The 14740-nt window shown below is 37.9% G+C and overlaps 1 protein-coding gene across 7 annotated transcripts in view; it reads right to left on the minus strand.

Moving 5' to 3' along the window:
* The window catches only part of LOC309647297 (uncharacterized protein), a 70273-nt gene extending 55567 nt beyond the window's left edge, over positions 1-14706 (minus strand). For 4 of the 7 annotated variants that reach the window (XM_082434538.1, XM_082434539.1, XM_082434537.1 and 1 more), the window contains exons 1-3: positions 12699-14706; positions 9930-10020; positions 6894-7017 (exon numbers count right to left, since the gene is read on the minus strand). Coding sequence is in view for 2 of the 7 variants with exons in the window: in XM_082434536.1 (XP_082290662.1) it covers positions 9930-10018 (89 nt within the window). In the remaining 5 variants the exon portion in view is untranslated. The remainder of the gene's footprint in view (positions 1-6893; positions 7018-9929; positions 10021-12698) is intronic. The other 3 variants (XM_082434535.1, XM_082434540.1, XM_082434536.1) reach the window with 2 other exon arrangements.
* Between the last annotated feature and the right edge of the window lie 34 nt (positions 14707-14740).

Raw genomic sequence — 14740 nt, forward strand, 5'->3', positions numbered from 1 at the left:
AACAGCAACAAGTAATTCAAGAAGATAGTGGAGTGGTATTTTCAAAATATTGAGGGAACAGAAATCAGAAACAACCTCTTTCCTATGTCCAGTCTGCCACTCAAAAGCAAGAGCATGATTAAAAAATATTCTCAGGCATAGAAGTCTCCAGAAAATTTATCACACAAAGACTATATTGGAAACTGTTTTGGACCAAGGATTTAAATAAGGGGAGAGAAAATCTAGTAGATATTGCAAGAGATATGTGAAGTAAAGTTGATCAAGTCCACTGGTAAAATTTGTTTGACTTAAAAGAATAGCTATGACTAAAGAAAAAAGAACACATATTCCCAATAAGCTGGCATTAAAGTGTAGGTAATAACATGATGTAGATTTGGGGAGTAGAGATGAAGATATATGAGGGTACAATAAAGCTCTCATTAGGGGAATATATACCTATTAAAGAAATGGTTAACAATAAGTATAGAAAAAGTGGGTCAGACTGAAATAAACTATTAAGATCACAGAAACAGGTCCAAATATATAAATAATTACAGCAAATATACATGAACTAAATTAATCTTTTTAAGAAAATGATTGACAATTTGGATTTTTTAAAAAATCCAAGCATGGGGACTTCCCTGGTGGTACAGTGGTTAAGGATCTGCCTGCTAATGCAGAGGACACGGGTTCAAGCCCTGGTCCAGAAAGATCCCACATGCCATGGAGCAACTAAGCCCGTGCACCACAACTACTGAGCCTGCGCTCTAGAGCCCGTGAGCCACAACTACGGAGTCCATGTGCCACAACTACTGAGCCTGCGCTCTGGAGCTCGTGCTCCGCAACAAGAGAAGCCACCGCAATGAGAAGCCCATGCACCACAACAAAGAATAGCCCCCGCTAGCCGCAACTAGAAAAAGCCCACGCGCAGCAATGAAGATGCAACGCAGCCAAAAATAAATAAAATAAAAAATAAATTTATAAAAAAAAAAAATCCAAGTATGTGCTGCTAACACGAGACAAACCTAAAGCATAAGGAAAATGCAAAGGCTGTACATAAATGAATGCAAAATGATACATCAGGAAAATACTAATCAAAATAAAGTTGGTTTATCTACAGTAGTATTAGATAAAATGGATCTAAAGCCAACAGCAAAAAGATGCATAGCATCTATGTATGTAATAAACAAAGGGATGCAAAATTCATGAAACAAAAATGATGGAAGGACAGACAGAAATGGGTAAATTCACCACTGTAATGGGAGATTTCAACAATCTTCTCTTGATTATTGGTAGATTGAACAGACATCCCCCCAAAATATATTTAAAATTCATTGTAGAAAATTAGAGATAGACACAGTTAAGACGTTGGTATAGGGAAAGATATTGTAAAGAAGACACAAAAAATATTGACCATAAAAGACTGATAAATATTACTATATACAATTAAGAACTTTTGTTCATCAAAGTTACCTTAGAGAAAGTGAAAAGTTATATATATAAGATATTCAAAATACATAAAACTGGCAAAGGACTGGTATGAATATGCAAAGAACTCCTACAGATCAGTAAAAGAAAAAAAAAAGCATAAGTAGCCCAACAGGAAAAAAAAAAAAGAAGAAATATAAGGGCAATAAATATATGGAGAAATGTTTACCATAATTATTAGTTTGGAAGTATAAACCCAGACTGCAATGACATACCATTTTATACTCATTCCGTTGGTAAAAATTTAAATAGTCTGATAATACCAAGTTTTTTCAATGCTGGTGGGAGTGTACATTTTTTAACTACTTTGGGAAATGTTTTGGCATTTTCTTCTAAATTTGGACACTTATATACTGTTATAGGTTGAACTGAGTCCCCCAAAAAGTATGTTGAAGTTCTGACTCCTGAAACCTTATTTGGACTTTGCAGATGTAATTCTCTAAGATGACATCATATGTGAGTAGGGTGGACCTTAAATCCAAAATGACTGATGTCTTTATAAGAGAAGAGACAGAGAAACACACAGAGGAGAAGGCCATGTGAAGACAGAGACAGAGATTGGACATATTTTTGTATTTCTACCATCCAGAACTAGAAAAGGATAAATTTCTGTTGTTCTAAGTGACATAATTTGTCAAGGTCTTAATTTTTGCTTTAGATGGTGAGTTCACGGGTGCTTATCTATATTTACATCTATATTTATATCTATACCAATATAATCATATCTACTGGAAGAGGTCACCTAAGGACCACTGAGGAAAGTATGTCATAAATAGGATTGTGATTAATCCTAATCCATAACTGTGTACCTGAGGCTATCTACTTCCCAAAATAGTTGGGCTTGTCCAGATTGGCTCATGTTTCTACAAACTGGTGCTTCTAACTCACTTTGATTTTCCCAAAGGTCTGGAAGTTGCAACACTTTTTCCAAGCTAACTACGACTAGCAGTATGGTTAATCAAACATGCAGGTCTGGCTTGCTTAGGAGTTAGTGTGCCAATTTAGTTAGAAAGCTCCATTGATTAAAATAAAGGAATCCAGGGACTGAAAGTTCATTGAGTTCAAGTGCAATCAACATAGTAGATGGGAAAAGGAAAAAAGGAAGGGCATAAGTTGATGGGGGACCCTCTTAGATATATAGAGATACCAAGTAGCTTTGGCAGGAAGTGGCAGCCAAAAACCACGAAACCACAACCCTGAGAAAATAAGTATTAATCAGAGGGTACAGCAGGGATAAGAACCAAAACCCAGGTGGAAAAGAACAGGAAAATGGAATCTTCACTGCCCATGGATCAGAATGTAATGTTTCAGGTACGTTCTTCTCAGCAAATATTCCTACCATTTGCTTTTGAAATGATGGAGCTAGTTTAAAAACAATATGTCAGGCACCTCAAGGACCCTACATTCTGTAGGCAAAAGTGAAGATAGAGTTAACAGAGTACAAATCTGTTTCATCTGACTGTATGAGTTTTACGTTTCTCCTTTAAAGGCCTGGCTACTGTGTGGTTGAGAAGCAGTATGACGCAGGGATCTGGGAGGCTTCAGGACACCCACACCCAGAGAGAAGTTTGCCAGTCAAGGAGCACTGAACTGTCACCGTGTAAATTTGCAAAACTTGACAGCTTTAGTGATATGGCATTGGTCTTGAAATTCAGTGCATGGTGATTTAATTTATGGTAAGGAAAAGAATATGAGAAAAGAGAAGGTAGTATAAGTATGTTTTTCAAATTTCTTCCCTCTTCTACCCTCTAAATAAAAGGGCAAAGATATTACTGAGCAAATGTTCTTTACAAAAATTTGATGTATTCTCATGCTTAGAAATTTTGCTATAGGGAAAGTCACTGCTACTGTTTACATGAGACATTCCTACTCTGAAATCTAAACTCTGAAGTATTACTATGCTTAGATAAATCACATATTTTTCCTTGTGAGTACAGCCTGTTCAGGTTTATACATACCACTGTGTAATTCCCCAAGCACTGTTCCCAGTTTAAAGCATGATGCTGGATGCATTTGTGGAAACTGATGTGAAAGGTATTTGCTCTTTAAAATACTTGCTAACTGGCCAGTTAAAAGCATGCCTCCAGGAAAATTGATAAAATAAGAGAAAGAGAAATCAGCTTCTTTTTTAACTTTTTTTTTTGGCCGCGCCATGCAGCTTGTGGGATCCTAGTTCCCCCACCAGGGAGCGAACCCGTGCCCCCTGCAGTGGAAGCACAGAGTCCCAACCACTGACCGCCAGGGAATTCTCTCAGCTTCTTTTTCTAGAATGTGAATGGAGAGATCCAAGACTGAGGATGGGAATTTTGTCATAATGATGGCAAAATTTTAAAAAGAAGAGACACACATGAATGCAGCTGAGGAATCCAGAAACTTTCCTGGTTTCTGGCCCTCCTGAGGCTTTGATTCATGAAATACCCTAATATCTTTCTGTAATCTTCTGCCATGCTCTAAAATGTCTACAAAATCTAAAAAGCCCATGTTATTAGGAAAAAATTATTCAATTGTGAACAGAGCCCAGAAGATGGTAAAAAATATTTCTTTACTGTTCTCATCACATCATTATTCATTCCTGACCCCCAGCTATGCTCCATGACAAGGCCCAGAGCACATCTCCTTCACTAAAGCATTGAGAATTGCATTCATGAGTGGAGCCCCTGCAAGCTCTCTCAAAGGAGAGCTCTGTGGTTGCTTTCCTCGGTAAGCCAGGTAAAAGGTACTACCACTGATATGGTCTTTCCAATTCTAATAGGGATAATGGATCTCAGAGTGGCAGAGGTAGTGGTAGCACTTAATCACCAAAGACAAATTGGATGCATCTACTGTGAGGGGTAATCAGAATGCCTTGGCCTGCCGAGATCTTTGATGGTGGTTAATTTATCATGCTATTCCTAGGAATAAAATAGGTAGACAGTCTGTTAGAGTACTGCTTGATCTATATGAGAGGGGAAAACTTCAGGTCTGGTAGCCAAACACCTGACTTGAGTCACCACCGTGGACAGTCATGGCATCTTATCCAGTGTCCAAATGTAAGTCAATTCACAGACCCAAAGCTCCTTGATTAAAGAGGAGGCAGCAGGTGCCCCTTGGGGAAGAACCCTGCTGTCTCCAGAACATAACCGGAACACATGGTCCAGAATCAAGGGGTGAAAGTAGGAGTGGCTCTTCTTACTGTTATACCCAATAACTCACTCACAGGTAATTTTCGCTTCTCATCCTGATAACCCTGAGCTCTGCTGGCTGGGAGGTCTTCGTCCCCAAAGAGAAAATCTTTCCACCAGCGGAAATAACAGTGGTTCTATTAGATTGGACGGTGAGGCTTCCACCTGGCCATTTTGGGCTCCTCATGCCATTGAACCAACAGGCAGAAAAAGCATTACTCTAATGACTAAAGTGATTGACCTTAATTACCGAAGGGAAAGTGAGTTGCTGCTACACAATGGGGACAAGGAGGACTATGTCTGGAACATGGGCGATTTTCTGGGGTGTCTTTAGTATTTCCATGACCAACGTTAAGGGTTAATGGAAACCATAGAAACAAACAAACAGGAAAACAAGATAATTGACTATTGGGTTCTTTTGGGAATGAAGGTTTGGGTTATTCAAGTAGAAACCCCACCAACTGAGCATCTGACTGAAGGAAATACAGAATGATTCTAGTCTGCTTGTTACCGTGACATATTTTCACTGTAATGCTAGAAAAAACAAGTCTATGTCAGTTTCCTTCTGTTCCCGCTGGTGGAGCGTAAATGTTATGGAGCCATAAGCATGGTCATGTGCTTCCTTCAAGGTGAAGACTGCCTTACTCATCCTTCCATCTAGCCCAGCCTTGTGCTTGGCACATAGTAGATGCTGAAAAATATTTGTTGAATGAATAAGTTCAGTCTTCCCAAAAGAATCAAAAAGAAAATTTTCTACCACCATTTCTGAGAAGAGTTATGGATAATACATAAGTTATGCCAGTAAGTATGCCAATCTTATTTTCCAAAATCCTTAACAAATAGGCAGGAACTGTTTTATAACTAGTGTGACAACTGCTTACAAGAAGATATATGTATGCTTCTAAAATGTGGGAACTTTGTTCTTGTGATGGGTTTAAACATTTTCCCTGTAATTTAACTTCTATTATTATATTTGCTTTAAAGTATCCTTCAAAAAAAAATTTTTTTTTTTGGCCACGCCACGCTGCTTGCGGAATCTTCGTTCCCCGACCAGGGATTGAATCCGAGCCATGGCAGTGAAAGCACTGGATTCTAACCACTGGACCGCCAAGGAATTCCCCAAACATTGTTTTAAAAAGAGGGGCTTCATTGTTTGAATCTTCATAAAGTCTGAATCTGTAAAGTCCAGCAAATACTGAGCCTTTTCTAAAAATGAGTTTAATGAGAGGAACAAGGTCCAGGAAAAAATTCAGGAATGCCAACAGAAGACACGTTGTAGTAAAATTCATTAGTATTTTTTTTTTTTTAAATTAACCGCACACAGCATGTGGGGTCCTGTTTCCCCAACCAGAGATCAAACCCTCGCCCCCTACAGTGGAAGCATGGAGTCCTAACCACTGGACCGCCAGGGAAGCCCCTTCTTTAAAGTATTGTAAATTTCTAAGCCTCAGTGTACATAGTCCAATCTAATTACAATATAACACAAGGCCAAAAAACACGTTTTCTTATTAACTGTCTTTGAGGCCACACCTCCATGTCTGCACATTACCCAGGAATGACAGTCAGTGAATCATTAACTGCTGTTTATTTATGCTAATGGAAAGCTGTCACATAGATAATCCCGAAAGGCAGATATTTATTTCATCATTTTTGGCACCTTTACAAGAACCAGCCACTGAATAAGGGTAATCAAACGTGAATCTATCTAATGGTCTATCCTGGCCTTTGTTCAGTCTCGGACAGTTGTATTAGGATGTGTTTTGTAGGACTGCTAAACTATCTTTCATGTTCTCAGCGTTAAAACGGATATACTCCTAAATTCCTAGCTTCTATCAAAAACCCTTTAGAAACCTTTCCTTTAGAAATTGTTAACGGATTTATCTAATCACATGGCAGTGTAGAATGAACTTTATACAGTGCCTGAAGGAGTAAGTGCTTATATTTATTTAATGAATACTGAATTACCTGGATTTTACTGTTTCACCTTGCCAAAGACACCTAATCTCTCTTGGGCCGCTTTACCCATGGGGGGAGTGAGGATTTGGACAAATGGTCTCCAAGATGCCTTCTGGTTTAACAATTCAGTTTCAAAACGACCTCTCCCTATACCACCTCGCAATCCTGTTTCTTACACAGCATGAAGATAATATGGAACTTTTTGCCTCTAAATATTCTTTTCCTTAAGTTTCAAGGGTTGCTGCCTTAATTATTAGTGTTCTGGAATTCGACAGCAAGTCCAAGTTCACCGCACCCATCCACACTCACCATGATTCTATAGATTGGGATAATGTTCCTCCTCAGCCTTGACTTCCAGACTGAAAGGCTGTTGTGTCTCGTGTGCCTTCTCTGGGTCACTGGTGCTCTTCTTCCTTGAGCTTCTTCAACTCACCTTTTCACCAGAAACGCAATAAGTGAACCAAACATAGGTCAGGAAGGACAAGTTTTGTGTCTTGTTTCTTATCATGGTTGATAAGATTCTCTGCTTAATTTTCAAAACCCTTTCTGATAATAGCATTTTACATATGCTTTTGATTGTGACCACACACTGGGCTGGTACTTCAGAGATCTTTGTGTGACCTTAAATAAGACCTAGGAGACCATCATACAATTTATCCCCAAATATACAATTTCACAGTTTCTTGTTCATCACTGGTAAGTCACTTCCGTCTACTCACAAAACTGTGTGAAACCTCTTATTTACCGTGTTGAACTAGCACTACATTCCTCAATAAACTATAGTATCATCTCCCCTTTTCAGAATTAACACAATTTTTTTTTGCAATATATCATTTTATATTTTATTTATTTATTTATTTATTTATTTATTTTTCCTTGGTTCTTTGCTGTACTTTTTTGTTTTTTTAACATCTTTATTGGAGTATAGTTGCTTTACAATATTGTTAGTTTCTGCTGTATAACAAAGTGAATCAGCTATATGTATACATAACACAGTATGCCCTCCCTCTTGTGTCTCCCTCCCACTCTCCCTATCCCACCCCTCTAGGTGGTCACAAAGCACCGAGCTGATCTCCCTGTGCTAGGCAGCTGCTTCCCACTAGCTATCTATTTTACATTTGGTAGTATATATATGTCCATGTCACTCTCTCACTTTGTCACAGCTTACCCTTCCCCCTCCCCATATCCTCAAGTCCATTCTCTAGTAGGTCTGTGTCTTTATTCCCGACTTGCCCTTAGATTCTTCATGACCTTTATTTTTTTTTTCTTAGATTCCATATATATGTGTTAGCATACGGTATTTGTTTTTCTCTGACTTACTTCACTCTGTATGACAGTCTCTAGGTCCATCCACCTCACTACAAATAACTCAATTTCTTTTTATGGCTGGGTGATATTCCATTGTATATATGTGCCACATCTTCTTTATCCATTCATCTGCCGATGGACACTTAGGTTGCTTCCACGTCCTGGCTATTGTAAATAGTGCTGCAATGAACATTGTGGTACTTGACTCTTTTTGAATTATGGTTTTCTCAGGGTACATGCCCAGTAGTGGGATTGCTGGGTCATATGATAGTTCTATTTTTAGTTTTTTAAGGAACCTCCACACTGTTCTCCATAGTGGCTGTATCAATTTACATTCCCACCAACAGTGCAAGAGGGTTCCCTTTTCTCCACAACCCCTCCAGCATTTACTGTTTGTAGATTTTTTGACGATGGCCACTCTGACCGGTGTGAGGTGATACCTCATTGTGGTTTTGATTTGCCTTTCTCTAATGATTAGTGATGGTGAGCATCCTTTCATGTGTTTGTTGGCAGTCTGTATATCTTCTTTGGAGAAATGTCTATTTAGGTCTTCTGCCCATTTTTGGATTGGGCTGTTTGTTTTTTTGATACTGAGCTGCATGAGCTGCTTGTACATTTTGGAGATTAATCCTTTGTCAGTTGCTTCGTTTGCAAATATTTTCTCCCATTCTGAGGGTTGTCTTTTCATCTTGTTTATGGTTTCCTTTGCTGTGCAAAAGCTTTTAAGTTTCATTAGGTCCCATTTGTTTATTTTTGATTTTATTTCAGTTTCTCTAGGAGGTGAGTCAAAAAGGATCTTGCTGTGATTTTATGTCAGAGTGTTCTTCCTATGTTTTCCTCTAAGAGTTTTATAGTGTCTGGCCTTCCATTTAGGTCTTTAATCCATTTTGAGTTTATTTATGTGTATGGTGTAAGGGAGCATTCTAATTTCATTCTTTTACATGTAGCTGTCCAGTTTTCCCAGCACCACTTATTGAAGAGGCTGTCTTTTCTCCATCATATACTCTTGCCTCCTTTATCAAAGATAAGGTGACCATATGTGTGTGGGTTTATCTCTGGGCTCTCTTTTTTTAAAAAAAAATTTATTTATTTATTTTATTTTTGGCTGTGTTGGGTCTTCGTTACTGCGTGGGCTTTCTCTAGTTGCGGCGAGCAGGGGCTACTCTTCATTGCGGTGCGTGGGCTTCTCATTGCGGTGGCTTCTCTTGTTGAGGAGCACGGGCTCTAGGAGCACAGGTTTCAGTAGCTGTGGCTCTCAGGCCCTAGAGCACAGGCTCAGTAGTTGTGGCACATAGGCTTAGTTGTTCCGTGGCATGTGGGATCTTCCTGGACCAGGGCTCGAACCCGTGTCTCCTGCATTGGCAGGCGGATTCTTAACCACTGCGCCACCAGGGAAGCCCTCTCTGGGCTTTCTATCCTGTTCCATTGTAACACAAATTTTAATGTGACAAATCCTTGTATAAATCCCTGGAGATCCTGCATCTCCTATTTCCTTGTTTTCAATTTAACTTATTTGGAGACTCGGCAATAGTCTGAATGATTCGGAATCACAAAGTTTAAGAAAACATCTAGTTTGGTCTCTAACCCAGCGGGAACCATATTTATGAGATCTCTGGGATAGTCATCTAGCCTGTGTATTGATTATATTTTCTTATTTTCTGTATTCTTGATGCTTTACTGGGGCCTTACTGTCAGAGGAGGGACTGCTTTACCCACAGTTAGCTAATTCCTAGAGAAGGCAAACCACTCGCCCCAAGGAGCCTGCCTTTCATTTGTAAACCAACCAATCCAGAGCCCCCCACCTTCCTTACCTGGCTCTTACATTCCATGTCAATCAATATTTCCTTGTCCTACTCACCCCAGGGCCAGGTACCGGACAATTTGGGACAGCCCCCGTACCCCAGAGCCTGCTGAAACTATTCAAACTAGCCAATCCTGAGTATGCTTACCCTGCCTTGCACATGGAAATCACAATAAGGGCTCACACCCTTGCCTTCCCCTTGCTCCTTCTGCCTCCTGACCAACCCTGATGCTTACCTGTGAGTCCCTGTGTGGCAAGGTGTGCCCTCTCCTCTTGGGAACTGTAACACTATCTTTTTCAACAGCAGTAGTTTCCTGCTCTCCATACCTGAATAAGAACAAAACCTACATTTTAAAAACAACTGTTAAAACAATTCCAGGGACCAGAAGTTCATTTCTTTGCAAGGCAGCAATTTCAGTAGTGAACTAAGTAGGAAAGTTCTTTTCCATCTTAAATTAAAATCTGCTTCCCTGTACCTTCTAATAATTCTTCCTCCAGGGCAATAGAGAATAAATCTACCCATTTTTTTTCAAGTGATGAACCATCAAATATCTGAAACACATCTATGACTGTCTTTCCTGAAATACATTTGTGAGAATCACACACATGAATCTACAGATTATTTTTTTTTTGGCTTTATTTCTAGTCAACTTCTTCAAATGAATAGCATTTCACAAGTCATACCAGCTTCAATAGCCCAATGGATTGAATACATTCTTCCAACATTCCCAGTGTCAAGGACCATTCATTCATTCATGCATGGATTAATTAAGCAGCTGCTCAGCAGCCTGGTAGCCTTTGCTGGTTTATCACTGCCCTTGATTTCAAGTGCAGTGTCTGCTGGAACTGGTCTACTCCACATGTGGCTTCACTAGCACTTACTTGCCTGGGTCTGGGGACCCAGTTTGTAGTGGTGCCAGGCATGGCATAGACTAAAATTTCTGAATCCTTTAAGATGAATTGCCATGAAACACTTTTTATCCTGTACTTAAGTTAATTGTGTTGTGATTCTACTGCAGCCTTTTAGATTTCTAAGTGTGAAGGTAAAATTCCCCCATTCTCTAGTGTACAGGGCTTCCTCCGGAGTCACGTTCTTTCCTCGTTTAAAAATTTTTTCCCCAAAATAGTATGTTTATTGTAAAAAAATTATCAGATAAATTTGCAATGAAAGAGCTAGATCCCTGTAATCTTATTCTCAAGATATGGTATTTTTGATGTGTATATTACATCATATTTTTCTTATACATAAGGCTCTAGTTTTTTGTTTTTTGGTTTTTTTTGGTTGTGCCATGCTTGCGGGACCAGGGATTGAACCCCAGCCCCGGCAGTGAAAGCACTGGGTCCTACCCACTGGACCATGAATCAGATTATACGTACAAATGTTTCACAACTTTTTTTTCATTTATCAATATATCTTGGGTATTACAGAGCCATACTTATGAATGAATTACTATTAACAGAGTTCCTTGAGGCCAGGGACTATTGTGTTTAAGTATTTATGAAACACAGCACATAAATGATTCAAGTTTTGAATGACTACATTGTAATGATTCCTACGGAACTACAGATTACACATTTCAGCCAATACTGGGACAATTTTTCCTTTAAATTTCTATAGAAGTCTTGGGTGGTGTGTGATTCATTTATATTGCTAATTATATCTAACGTTGTGTTTATACTCATTATTTCAATAATTTGGTCTCTTTTTTTAAAAGAGCAAGTTGAAAGGGAGTCTCATATCCTATTGCACGAGTTTAATTGATTCTATTGTTTCCACTCATTCACGTGCAGTCCAGTTAGCTCCCCAAAGTATTTCCCTGCCAGGTTGCATAAATAATGCAAATTAATGTAAGTGGTAGTTGATTATATTCCATTTATGAATACTATGTACAGGGAAACTCCACAGTTTTGATTATAAATTTTCCACTCACAATATCTAGTGTTTTTACATTATGTAAAAGAAATTATTGATTTAATGTAATTTATCAAGATTAGTCTAAGATTTCACTTCCATTTCCAGCTATGCTTTTGCTGGTCCATATCTAGACTTACATTAAGAAGTAAACGTACAGGGACTTCCCTGGCAGTCCAGTGGTTAAGACTCCTCGCTTCCAATGCAAGGGGCATGGGTTCCATCCCTGGTCGGGGAACTAAGATCCCACATGGCGTGTGGTGTGACCAAAAAAGTATTAAAAAAAAAAAAAATCGTTTGGTTAAAAATGTAAACATACAGTAAAAAAAAAGAGATGTGAGCAACACTGTCATACATGTGTCTGTTTTTGTTAATGATTTTAAAAAGCCTTAAATTATATTTTGTACCATTCTTAAATTATAATAGTTTGTAATCCAAGTTGAAAATATATTCAAATAATCTTAACTGATGAGCCAAAAGCAGTTAAAAGCCAAATTCTCTTTTTCTGGTTTTTAATAATGTAAACTTATTATTTATGAGATTTTTATTGTTTCACATATCTAACATTGCAAATCCCTTGCAATGTTTAAATCACTGAAATAATAACATGGATAATAAATCACTGATTAATTTTCAATGTGAGTATAAAAAGCTACACCAGTGTGAACAAATGGATTTTTGCAATAAACAGAATCAAGACAGTGGACAATCTCTTCAGCCAGGAACAAATGCAGGTTTTTGTGTGTTAAAATACAAGAATGTTTTATGTCCCATCCCTGTCTATATTTAGCTATCACTGAATAGTTAGGCTATAGGTATGTATCATACTAATGGTCTGCTGGCTTCAAGAAAGGCTTTATTTTTAAATTTCTCCTAGCTCAACATAGTTTCTTAAATAGACTTTATTTTTTTAGAATGGTTTAGATTTACAGAAGAATTGAGACAATAGTACAGAGTTCCTATATATCCCCTCTCCCAGTTTCTCCTGTTATTAACATCTTACATTATTATGGTTCATCTGCTATAATTAATAAACATATTGATACATTATTAACTAAAGTCCATGGTTTATTCAGATTTCCTTAGTTTTTACCTAATGTCCTTTTTCTGTTCCTGGTTCGCACATTACATTGACTTGTCGTGTTCCCTTAGGCTCCCCGGGGTGTGACAGTGTCTCTGACTTTCCTTGTTTTTGATGACCTTGACAGTTCGGAGTACTGCTCAAGTATTTTGTAGGACGCGCCCCTACTGGAATTTGTCTGATGATTTTTCTCAAGATTAGACTGAGGTTATAGGTAATTTTCCTAAGAGAAATTAGATACCTAGAAATTAAAAACACATCTAGACTTCATCAAACTGTTGCCATGGACATAACTCATGTACCATTTTTAGTATTGTACCTATTCTGTATGATTAGAGGTAGCAAAGATAGTCTTGAGAAACGAATATGATGATTAAAAAAAAAAGTTTGGCTTTTAAAAAAATAAATAAGAGGTAGGTAACATTATAAAGAGAGCAAACAGTAGTTATATTAATTCTCTTTCCGAAGTAAGCATATTCTTTATGAATTAAAACTACTAGGCCAGAAAGTCAGATAAAAATGCATAAACAATATAAAGTTAGTTCAATTCTATGTATCTACAGAGGTAAATTTGGGATTTATGTAAATAGATGTTACTCAGGTATATCTGATTTCAAAACACATTGTCACGTTTGTGTCTATCAAATGAACAATAAATAAATATTGTGCAGAATTCTTTTGTCTATGGGTCAAAAATAGTCTTAAATCCTTAGAAAATTTAGAGTAGGCAATCATTCTCAAAGGATTCTCTCCTGAGCAGTGGTTCTCAGTCTTTCGCGTGGATCAGAATCACCCGAAGGGCTTGTTCAAACACAGATTCCTGGGTGCTATCCCCAGCAGTTTCTGATTCAGTGGGTCGGGGGTGGGGCCTGAGTGTCCATTTCTAACAAGTTCTCAAGTGAGGCCGAGGCTGACGGTTTGAAGGCCACACTATGAAAACCACTGAGCAGTCTACAAAGAAGCTACGTTCATTAATTGCCTACGATGACGAAGGTGTTTTATGTATGCAATATTATTTAACGAGTTACAGAATCTTATCAAGGGTATGATTATCCCTTTTATAAATGGGGAACCTGCGCTCAGAAAGACTGAGGAACTTGCCTGAAGAGATAATGGGATCAGGTGGCAAAACCACAATTCAGATCTCCTTCAGTTCTAAAGCCCTGTTTTTCTAGTACAACATACTGCTCCACGTTGGTAAAGGAGTGAAACGCACGCATCCTTTGCATGCCCATCTGGAAAGGAGACGGTACCAGATATAGAAAGTGATTTGTTCAGCTTAGTAGGGTGTTATCTAAAGGTCAGGGATTCTTCCTGAAAACTAGGCAAAGGCTCAGGGTTGTGGAGAGAATTCACTTATCTCCGAACTTCTGAAATAATCAAGGGTGAAGTGAATTACTGCATAATTAACAGGAAGAACATGTATTTAATATAGTACTGAATAGTCCTTAATTACTAATATTTTATTATTCCTTACAGAAAAATGCACATTTAAATAAAAGTCCTTAAAAGAATAATCTCATTTCCACTTAAGTTGAAAGCATGATACTATTCTAAATGTCTGCTGTGTACACTACATCACCAATCAACCACTACTTACTCAGGTATTGAAGTAACACAGCATGATGGTCTTCAACAAAATACTCTGACAGCTACTACGACACTTATCTCCTTTCACAAAGAAAATCAAAAGCAATGACATACAAACAAAATAAGCAATTTAAATTTTAAGAAAAGTGGTACATTTTATAGTAAATAAATCGCCAGAAATGAAGTTGCCAATAACATAAATTTGTCACCTTGTTATACTCTATATAAAAAAGACACTGAGACACAAAATTATTGGACTGCAGACTTAAAATAGTTAAGGAGGTCTACACTTCAGCATGACAAAAACCCCCACCCAACTCTGTATCTCTATCAAAACAAATATTTTATCTTAAGAAAGATTCCCTTTTAAATATCTATATACGTATTTCCATTTAATACTGTTAATCAAACCCACAGTTATATTTAAATAAGAATTAAATAAACTGCCCCAAATGCTGATTTCA

This window comes from Balaenoptera physalus (genome assembly GCF_965194825.1).
Source record: "Balaenoptera physalus genome assembly, chromosome: 18".
Taxonomy (NCBI): Eukaryota; Metazoa; Chordata; class Mammalia; order Artiodactyla; family Balaenopteridae; genus Balaenoptera; species Balaenoptera physalus.